General features: G+C 53.4%; 2 protein-coding genes across 3 annotated transcripts in view; one reads left to right on the top strand and one right to left on the bottom strand.

Moving 5' to 3' along the window:
* Positions 1-6,978, top strand: part of KANK3 (KN motif and ankyrin repeat domains 3) — a 15,468-nt gene extending 8,490 nt beyond the window's left edge. Inside the window, exons 5-8 of the mRNA XM_011928102.1 lie at positions 4,030-4,175; positions 4,300-4,500; positions 4,582-4,680; positions 6,637-6,978. Of these exons, the coding sequence (XP_011783492.1) occupies positions 4,030-4,175; positions 4,300-4,500; positions 4,582-4,680; positions 6,637-6,720 (530 nt within the window). The 3' untranslated portion in view covers positions 6,721-6,978. The remainder of the gene's footprint in view (positions 1-4,029; positions 4,176-4,299; positions 4,501-4,581; positions 4,681-6,636) is intronic.
* RPS28 (ribosomal protein S28) lies at positions 6,452-8,383 on the bottom strand. 2 transcript variants are annotated; one of them, XM_011928101.1, is made up of 4 exons: positions 7,973-8,383; positions 7,839-7,886; positions 7,456-7,598; positions 6,452-7,294 (listed from the first exon to the last, which is right to left on the bottom strand). In XM_011928101.1, exons 1-3 carry the CDS (start codon positions 8,009-8,011, stop codon positions 7,476-7,478), a joined length of 210 nt encoding a protein of 69 aa, XP_011783491.1. In that variant the 5' UTR covers positions 8,012-8,383; the 3' UTR covers positions 6,452-7,294; positions 7,456-7,475. The 2 variants fall into 2 exon arrangements, with proteins under 2 accessions (XP_011783491.1, XP_011783490.1); XM_011928100.1 differs by having other exon boundaries at positions 7,460-7,598.
* Positions 8,384-9,662: the final 1,279 nt, after the last annotated feature.

Here is a 9,662-nt window from a genome sequence, read left to right as displayed (position 1 = left end):
GGGTTTTACCATGTTGGCCAGAATGGTCTTGATCTCTTGACCTCATGATCTGCCCGTCTCGGCCTCCCAAAGTGCTGGGATTACAGAAGTAAGCCACCGTGCCTGGCCTATAGTTATTGAGAACTACAAATGAGAAAGTGGGGAGAACTGTGATGCACTTGTCAATTTCTTTTTTTTTCTTTTTCTTTTTTGAGACGGAGTCTTGCTCTGTTGCCCAGGCTAGAGTGCATTGGTGTGATCTCAGCTCACTGCAACCTCTGCCTTATGGGTTCAAGTGATTCTCCTGCCTCAGCCTCCCGAGTAGCTGGGATTACTGGCAAGTGCCATCATTCCCGGCTAATTTTTGTATTTTCAGTAGAGACGGGATTTCACCATGTTGGCCAGGCTGGTCTTGAACTCCTAACCTCAGGTGATCTGCCCGCCTCAGCCTCCCAAAGTGCTGGGATTACAGGAGTGAGCAACCCCACCCGGCCGACGCTTGTCAATTTCAGTATCCTCCCCCATGATCCCTCCAACCTCCTGACTGCTTTCCTTCCTTGCCCTGGACTCTGCCCCACATCAGCTTTACAGGTGTAACATCAGCCCCAGACCTTGATGCCACTAATAGTTGTGCCCCTTACAGAATCGCAGTTCCCAGCTCCCCACTTCCCGGCCCTCACCTCCCAGCTTCTCAGCTCACAGGCTCCCATTCCCAACTCCAGTCATCCTTGGACCTTATGGAGACAGTTCCCCCCTGTGCCCTCTCCATTTCACAGCCCCCACCCCTTGTCTCTTTGCCTCTGTCATCCTCCTTCAGCCTGTCGTGAACTCTTCTCCATACCCCTCACTCACCCGACCCTACCTGCCTGCCTGACAGACCCACAGCAAACCGCCCAGTGTGCGTTGAATAAATGCCTGCTCCCCCAGAACTTTCAGGAACGTGTAGTTTTGAGTGTGTGTGTGTGGTGGGGGTGGTGAGCCAAGAGTGTAGAGAGAGGATTATCAAGTAAAAACATAAAATGATTTCAAACGGTAGTAAGGGCCATAGCAGAAGACAACCAGGGGATAAAGCCAACAAAGAGGGTGATTCTTTTTAAATTTTTTTTGTAGGTATGGGGTTTCACCATGTTGCTCAGGCTGGTCTCCAACTCCCGGGCCCAAGTGATCCTCCCACCTCAGTCTCCCAAGTAGCGGGGATTACAGGTGTTGTCCACCACACCTGGCTAATTTTTGTATTTTTAGTAGAGATGAGGTCTCGCTCTGTTGCCCAGGCTGTTCTTGAACTCCAGAGCTCAAGTGATCCTCCTGCCTCGGCCTCCAATGCTCTGAAATTACAGGCGTAAGCCACTGTGCCTGGCCAGGTTGATTCTTTAGTTAAGCAAGGCCAAGGGTAAGCTGCAAGAGAAAAGGGAGAGGGAGCAGGAAGATGGGTGGGTCCCTTGGCTAGCCTGCAGGGACCGCACTCTGGTTATTTCTATGTGCTCCCCTCCTTACCACCTGACGCCTTACACTGGTGTCTTAGTGGAAGGCATGGACACCCACACAGCATGCCACCCAAACAGGGAACATCCCCCAACCCCTTTTAACAGACAGCTTTGTTCCCAGGCTGGGGTGCAGTGGCGTGATGCAGCCTCAACCTCCCAGACTCAAGCGATCCTTCCACCTCAGCCTCCTGAGTATTTGGGACCACAGGCACGAACCACCACACCCAGCTAATTTCTTTTTTTTTGGGGGGGGATGAAGTCTCGCTCTGTCACCAGGCTGGAGTGCAGTGGCGTGATATCGGCTCACTGCAACCTCCGCCTCCCATGTTTGAGTGATTCTCCTGCCTCAGCCTCTCGAGTAACTGGGACTAAAGGCGCACACCACCACGCCCGGCTACTTTTCGTATTTTTAGTAGAGACGGTGTTTCACCATGTTGACTCTTGATCTCTTGACCTCGTGATCTGCCCACCTCAGCCTTCCAAAGTGCTGGGATTACAGGCATGAGCCACCTTGTCCGGCCAAATTTTTTAAGAGATGGGGTCTTACTATGTTGCTCAGGCTGACCTCAGACTCCTGGCCTCAAGCGATCTTCCTGCCTTGGCCTCCTTAACCATTGGGTGTACAGTCCTGAGCCACCATGCCTGGCCGCCATTTTTGCTGTCATTTGACTTAACTCTTTATTCCCCAGTCCCTCATCTCAGCTCTCCTTCCTCACTAGGGTATCCATCTCATGACTCTGACCCCGCTCCTTTCCCCAGGCTCCTCACTCTATGCCCCTCCTGCCCATTCATTTCCTTAAACTACTTCAATTCTCAGAGCCTTCAGAATGGCAGGAGACAGGGATTAAAACAGCCACTCCAGGAAATGTCATCCAAACAGGCACTGGGAGGAACAGGGGCCAGGATGGTAACAGAACTGATCCCAGAGGAAACTGAGCTCACATTTGTGTTTCATTCAGGACAGGCAGCATTGACCAGGCTGTTTTGCTTCCTAGGGCTGCCATCACAGTATCACTGTGACCTGCTTCACACAACAGGTGGCCAGAAGTCTGAAATCAAGGTGTTGGCAGGTTTTTTGTTGTTGTTGTTTTTCGAGACAGGGTGTCACTCTGTCGCCCAGGCTGGAGTGCAGTGGTGTGATCTTGGTTCACTGCAGCCTCTCCCTGCAGTGATTCTCCTGCCTCAGCCTCCCGAGTAGCTGGGATTACAGGTGCCTACCACCACTGCTCCGACAACCAAATTCATTTTAAATTGTTGCTCCTGGCCAGGTGCGGTGGCTCATGCCTGTAATCCCAGCATTTTGGGAGGCCGAGGCACGTGAACCACGAGGTCAGGAGTTCGAGACCACATTGACCAACATGGTGAAACCCTGTCTCTACTAAAAATACAAAAATTGGGAGGCCAAGACGGGTGGATCACGAGGTCAGGAGATCGAGACCATCCTGGCTAACACAGTGAAACCCCGTCTCTACTAAAAAATACAAAAAACTAGCCGGGCAAGGTGGCGGGTGCCTGTAGTCCCAGCTACTCGGGAGGCTGAGGCAGAAGAATGGCGTAAACCCAGGAGGTGGAGCTTGCAGTGAGCCGAGATCTGGTCACTGCACTCCAGCCTGGGCGACAGAGTGAGACTCCGTCTCAAAAAAATAATAATAATAAAAAATACAAAAATTAGCTGGGCGTGGTGGCGTGTGCCTACTCAGGAGGCCAAGGAAGAAGAACTGCTTGAACCTGGGAGGCAGAGGTTGCAGTGAGCTGAGATTGTGCCACTGCACTCCAGTCTGGGCGACAGAGCCAGACTCCGTCTCTAAATAAATAAATAGTTGCTCCTGGTTGCTGTGTGGAACCTGAAGTTGATTCAGGGTCAAGGGTGGAGACTGGCACTGTTCTTTAGGGGAGCAACGATGGTGGCTTGGTGGGCGGTGGCCATGAAAATAAACATATCCGTTCATGATTCAGTCAACAAATGTTTAACTGAGCATGTACTATGTGCCAGGTATCGTTGTAAGTACTGAGGGATACAGCTGCAAACAAAACCAAGTCCCTGCCTGATTTGAAATAGGGAGATCTGGGCCAGTGGCTCATGCCTGTAATTCCAGCACTTTGGGAGGCCACGGTGGGTGGATCACTTGAGGTCAGCAGCTCGAGACCAGCCTGGCCAACATGGTGAAACCCTGTCTTTACTAAAAAATACAAAAATTAGCCAAGCATGGTGGCACATGCTATAGTTCCAGCTACTCGGGAGGCAGAGGTTGCAGTGAGCTGAGATTGCGCCGCTGCACTCCAGCCTGGGTGACAGAACGAGACTTACGTCTCCAAAAAAAAAAAAAAAAAAAAAAAAAACTCCAAAAAAAAAAAAAAAAAAGATGAAATAGGAAGGTCCTTCACTGAGTAGGTATTTGAGCAACACCCTAATAAGGGAGGAACCACGTGGCTATTGTGGGGAGAATGCTGAAGAGACCACCCTGTATGCAGGTGCCGTGCCCAAGGCTTGCAGGTAGGTATCTGAGTGGATCAAGTCGGGCCGCGGTGTTGGCATCTCCGTGGACGGCCCCCTTTTCTCTCCCAGGGGTCTGCGAGGTCAACCGCCAGAACCGAGCCGGCTACTCAGCCCTCATGCTGGCTGCACTTACCTCTGTGGGGCGGGAGGAGGAGGACATGGCCGTGGTCCAGAGACTCTTCTGCATGGGCGACGTCAATGCCAAGGCCAGTCAGGTGCGTGGATGCCCCCACTTTGGCTCTCAGCCAGGAGTCACTTCCACTTTGGGAGTCAACCTGTCTGCGACCTCCCTTCCCTGAGCCTACCCCAGCCTGTCCCCTCTTCTTCCCCACTCCCCAGACGGGGCAGACCGCTCTCATGCTGGCCATCAGCCACGGCCGACAGGACATGGTGGCAGCCCTGCTGGAGTGTGGGGCTGATGTGAACGCGCAGGATGCGGATGGGGCCACGGCGCTGATGTGCGCCAGTGAGTATGGGCGCCTGGACACCGTGCGGCTGCTGCTCGCCCAGCCAGGCTGCGACCCTGCCATCCTGGACAATGTAAGACCCCACAATAGGGCTGGCATCTTGGGGGGCACCCATGGCTGGTTCAGGGATCTGACTATCCCTAATGTTCAACAGGAGGGCACCAGTGCCCTGGCCATCGCCTTGGAGGCTGAGCAGGATGAGGTGGCCGCTCTGCTACATGCCCACCTGAGCTCGGGCCAGCCCGAAACCCAGGTGAGCACAGCTCTGGAGAAACAAACCTTCCCAGCTGCAAATTCAGTTTGCAGAGGATAGTAAATATGCCCCAGGCCTCCCTTTCTGTTCCCCAAAGGTGGCACCAGGGGTGCAGAACCAGTGTCTAGATTCTCCTATGTGGCTCTTTTTTTTTTGTTTGTTTGGAGACAGGGTCTCACTCTGTAACCCGGGTTGGGGTTGGGGTGTAGTGGCGTGATCAGAGCTCACTGCAGCCTCAAACTCCTGAGCTCAAGGGATCCTTCTGCCTCAGCATCCTCAAGTGCTGGGATTACAGGTGTGAAACCAGAGCGCCTGGCAGGGGCTGGGATTTGATGTGAAAGCAGCAAAACCCCAGTGAGGTTGACACTACCCCAGGTCATGAGACTGAGGCCTCAAAGGGGGAAGCAACTTAAGGTCACAGAGACCTAGCTAAGACCTTTCATGCATGTCTGGGCTCTTGCTACCTACTGCCAGGGAGGCTGTTATCAAAGGAAAAAGGGGCCAGGTGCGGTGGCTCAGGCCTGTAATCCCAGCACTCTGGGAGGCGGGTGGATCATGAGGTTAGGAGATCAAGACCATCCTGGCTAAGACGGTGAGATCCCATCTCTACTAAAAATACAAAAATTAGCTGGGCATAGTGGCGTGTGCCTGTAATCCCAGCTACTTGGGAGGCTGAGGCAGGAAAATCACTTGAACCCAGGAGGTGGAGGTTGCAGTGAGCCGAGACTGCGCCACTGCACTCTAGCCTGGCAACAGAGTGAGACTCTGTCTCAAAAAAAACAACAAACAAACAAACAAAACAAAACAAAAAGAAAAAAAGGAAAAAGAAGCCCTTTGGCATCAGGCAGGGTGGGGAAGGGGGTCTAGAGCTTCAGGAGTGGAGATGGGGTGAGTTTGTAGAACACATTGGCCCCCAACACCACTATACTCTGATGGCAAGTGCCAGGATGTTTCAGCACTTTCATAACTAAAAGTATCAGCCCACTCATCCTGTACAGGTTGACCTCAATTTACCATGGCTTCACTTACAATTTTTTATTTAGTTATTTTTGAGACGGAGTCTTGCTCTGTCACCCAGGCTGGAGTGCAGCGGGGCAACTGCAGCTCACTGCAACCTCCACCTCCCGGGTTCAAGCGATTCTTCTGCCTCAGCCTCTCAAGTAGCTGGGACTACTGTCACGTGCCACTATGCCCAGCTAATTTTTTTTTCCTTTGGAGACAAGAGTCTCGCTCTGTCACCCAGGCTGGAGTGCAGTGGCACAATCGCAGTTCACTGCAACCTCCACCTCCCAGGTTCAAGTGGTTCTCGTGCCTCAGCCTCCTGAGTAGCTGGGATTACGGGCATGTGCCACCATGCCCAGCTCATTTTTGTATTTTTTTTTGAGACAGAGTTGCTTTGTTGCCCAGGCAGGAGTGCAATGGCACGATCTCAGCTCACTGCAACCTCCACCTCCCAGGTTCCAGAAATTCTCCTGCCTCCCAAGTAGCTGGGATTACAGGTGTGAGCCATTGCGCCTGGTACCACTTACAATTTTTTGACTTCATGATAGTGTGAAAGCGATGTGTACTTAGCAGGAACCACACTTTGGCAGAGTATTCAATAAATTACATGAGACATTCGACACTTCATTAAAACAGGCTTTGTGTTAAACGTGTTTCCCCAACTATAGGCTAAGGCGTTCTGAATAGGCTAAAGATGGACCATGCTAAACTGTGGTGTTTGGTAGATCAGGTGTATTAAACACATTTCAACTTGCAATACTTTCAACCTACACCTACACTTGCCCCACTGGAAGAGATGTGGGAGGAAGGTCAAGTGCTTCTTCCAGGTCAGAAGGGGCAGAGGTAGGATACAAACCAGGCAGCCTGGCTCCACTAGGTGAGGCTGGTGCTGAATCCCACGTTTCCTGCCTTAAGGAGATTGCAGCAGGCCCCCCTCTTTTCCCCTCTCTCCAGAGCGAGTCACCCCCTGGCTCCCAGACAGCCACACCTGGTGAAGGAGAATGCAGCGACAATGGAGAGAACCCCCAGGTTCAGTGAGCTGCCCCCTCTGGCTCACTACACCTAGCTGTGGGGAGATCTCCTCCTCAGTCACCTCAGTCTTTGGCGCACAGAATGGTCCAGGGTCCTCTGCTCAGAGGCTAACACTGGCCGAAGAGAAAGGCAATTTCAGTTGGGGTGACTGTGGCAGGAAGGGGCTCAGCCTGGCCCCACCAAAGTGAGGTGGGGACCAAGGAGTGATATAGCCCTGTTTCACCCACTCTCTGAAACTTCTTTGCTAATAAAACATTCCTACTACGCTTGTGTTTTGTTCGGGGTAGAGGGTGCACATATACAAACACGACCCCCCCGCCTCAAAAAAGAAAAGCTTCGTTTGCAAGACCCCACGGCCAGGATGTCCAGAGTGCGGAGGATCGGTGACCACTTGGGAGCCACTCAAGAAACCTAGAGAAACCCTAGTCGCATAACCAAGACAAGAACCCGAGTTAACTTGAAACACAAATGCTTTATTTAAAAGGAGCATCTCAATTCCGCGTGGCGGGCAAAAAATAAAGGAGCAGATTGTGACACACCAATCCCATCGGCCAAGTGGTGGAACCCAACATCCAAGACCCTGTAAACAGAACCAAACATGAGATGCTAACAGGCCCTGCAGCAACTGGCAAACTCCCGCCTCCCTCTGGTCAGTCTCTGCTTCCCAAACCCTCTCACCCTGGGCTTAAAGAAGCCTCCCTACCACCAACCAAGGGTCTATCAAAGGGGTGTCCTCTGCACCCACCAGCGAGCAGGCAAGCTCAGCGCAACCTCCGGGCTTCTCGCTCTGACTCCAACAGGGTGAGCACGTCGCCCTCGCGCACGGGACCTTTTACATTGCGGATGATGGAGCGGCTCGTGTCGTCCATGAATTCCACGCGCACCTACGGGTCCCCACCAGGGAGGGGAGGAAGAAGTTAGGGCGACCCGCGGAAAGGCACCGCGAAGTGCGAAGGAGATACGAATTCAGAGAACGTGTAGGACCCAGAACACAGATCGTTAAAGGGAACCATCAGAACCCTGGGATGAAATGAGCATCGGTTCCCGGATTCCGGCTGGCAGGGACTAGGACAGGGTAGGGGTTTAGGTCCCCGGCAGTCGGCCAAATACCCCCACCCGATTACCTGTGTGCACTGTCCCTGAGAGCCGGTCCTGCCCAGGACCTTAGTGACCTGGAGGAAAGAAGCTGGGTTCAGACCTGGCCCGTTCGGCTCCTCCACTCCCTTCCCCTGCCCCCAAATTCGGGCCCCCACCTCACCCTGGCCAGCTTGATAGGCTGCACACGGCTGGTGTCCATAATGATGGCGCGGCGGCGGTCTGGCGGAGAGAAGTCACGTGCTCCGCAGAGAGACTTTATAGGACGTCCTAGCCCCGCCCACTTCTGTCTCGCGAGAGCACGCCACGTCTTTCCCAGCAGCCCCCGCGGTGGAGACGTCACTGGCGGCGCCCTTCAGCATCTCGGACGGAAGATGGCGTCCGCCACCCGTCTCATCCAGAGGCTGCGGAACTGGGCGTCTGGGGTGCGCGGGGCGGACAGGGCCGTACTCTGGGGGGCTTCGGGCTCCGTGTTTCTGGACCCGCTCCTGCTCCTCACCTCCCTCCTAAACCGGGACCCTTCGCTGTCCCCGAATCTCCCTGGGAACCCTCAACTCGTAACCCCTTCAGCCCGGGACCCTCTCCTCTCCTGGGAACCACTCAGGCCTGGGATTTCCCCAGGCCCCGACCTCCTTAGCTTTGGATCTTGTGGGCCCGGACCCTGGCTTTCCTCTTCACCTGCAGAACCCACATCCCTTTCCCCGAGTGTTCATCCCCTGCCTTCCCCCAAAATGCGCATCCCCGGGCCATCCCTGGTCTCTCGCCCTGTCCTGTCCTTTCTACTGGGGTGCCTTGCAGGCCGACCTCCCCTCTCCTCTTCCCACAGCACGACCTGCAGGGGAAGCTGCAGCTGCGCTACCAGGAGATCTCCAAGCGGTGAGCAGGCCCCGCTCGCTGCCCAGCCTCTGGCTCTGTCCTTTCTCCACCAAAAACAAAATCTATGTTCCTTTAGACCCCTGAAACGCAGGATTGATATCCTGCCACCAGTCCCCTGCCAGGCTGTGGAGGCAGAGGTTTGCCTTTAACCTTGCTGAATTCCGGAGACAGCCTTCCTGAAACAGCGAGGCCGGGCGTGCATTCTGAGTGGGAATCAGGCTAGATTTGCAGTGCTCAGTGTGACCATGTTAGTCAGTGTTATCCCCAAGCTACAGATGAAAAAAGAGGTCCAGAGAAGCTAAATCATTTGCCTGAAGTCACTCAGAAGCTAGAAAGTGGCAGCGGGGACTTGAACCCAGAAGTGTCCTGATTTCAGACTCATTTATATTAAAATATTAGTTGATATTTACAAGCCCCTGTCATGTATGACCTCAGCCTTGGGTTTAACTTTGTGAACCAGGAAAAGTTCTTATCCACATTCCTTTCACGGACCCCACATCCTAGGGAGAAGCTTAGTAGGGAAACAAACACAGCAGGTAGTATTGTTCTGGAATGCTTTAGAAAACAAAATGAGTGGAAGCTGGAGGGTGGCCATGTAAAGTCAGATGATTGGGAAAGATCTTTCTTCGGGAATGACAGTTGAGTCACCTGAATGATGGGAAGGACCCATTCAAAGAATAATTATTGAAAAAGCATTCTGGCAGGGCGCGGTGGCTCACGCCAGTGATCCCAGCACTTTGGGAGGCTGAGGCAGGCAGATCACGAGGTCAGGAGTTTGAGATCAGCCTGGCCAACACAGTGAAACATAGTGAAACACCCTCTTCACTAAACATACAAAAATTAGCCAGGTGTGGTGGCGCGCGCCGGTAGTCCCAGCTACTTGGGAGGTTGAGGCAGGAGAATCGCTTGAACCCGGGAGGTGGAGGTTGCAGTGAGCTGAGAATGCACTACTGCACTCCAGCCTGGGCGACAGAACA

The sequence above is a fragment of the Colobus angolensis genome, unplaced genomic scaffold (assembly GCF_000951035.1).
Source record: "Colobus angolensis palliatus isolate OR3802 unplaced genomic scaffold, Cang.pa_1.0 Scaffold769, whole genome shotgun sequence".
Classification (NCBI taxonomy): Eukaryota; Metazoa; Chordata; class Mammalia; order Primates; family Cercopithecidae; genus Colobus; species Colobus angolensis.
Note: the sequence above shows the minus strand (reverse complement) of the source record. Positions and strands in the feature narration are given on the sequence as shown.

What these genes read in the sequence shown, in the direction of transcription:
- RPS28 (XM_011928101.1), bottom strand. Translation starts at nt 8,011, where the DNA reads ATGGACACCAGCCGTGTGCAGCCTATCAAGCTGGCCAGG. An exon ending in AGCCTATCAAGCTGGCCAGG is followed by an intron (nt 7,887 to 7,972) that starts GTGAGGTGGGGG and finishes TCTTTCCTCCAG; the next exon opens with GTCACTAAGGTCCTGGGCAG. An exon ending in CTCAGGGACAGTGCACACAG is followed by an intron (nt 7,599 to 7,838) that starts GTAATCGGGTGG and finishes GGGGACCCGTAG; the next exon opens with GTGCGCGTGGAATTCATGGA.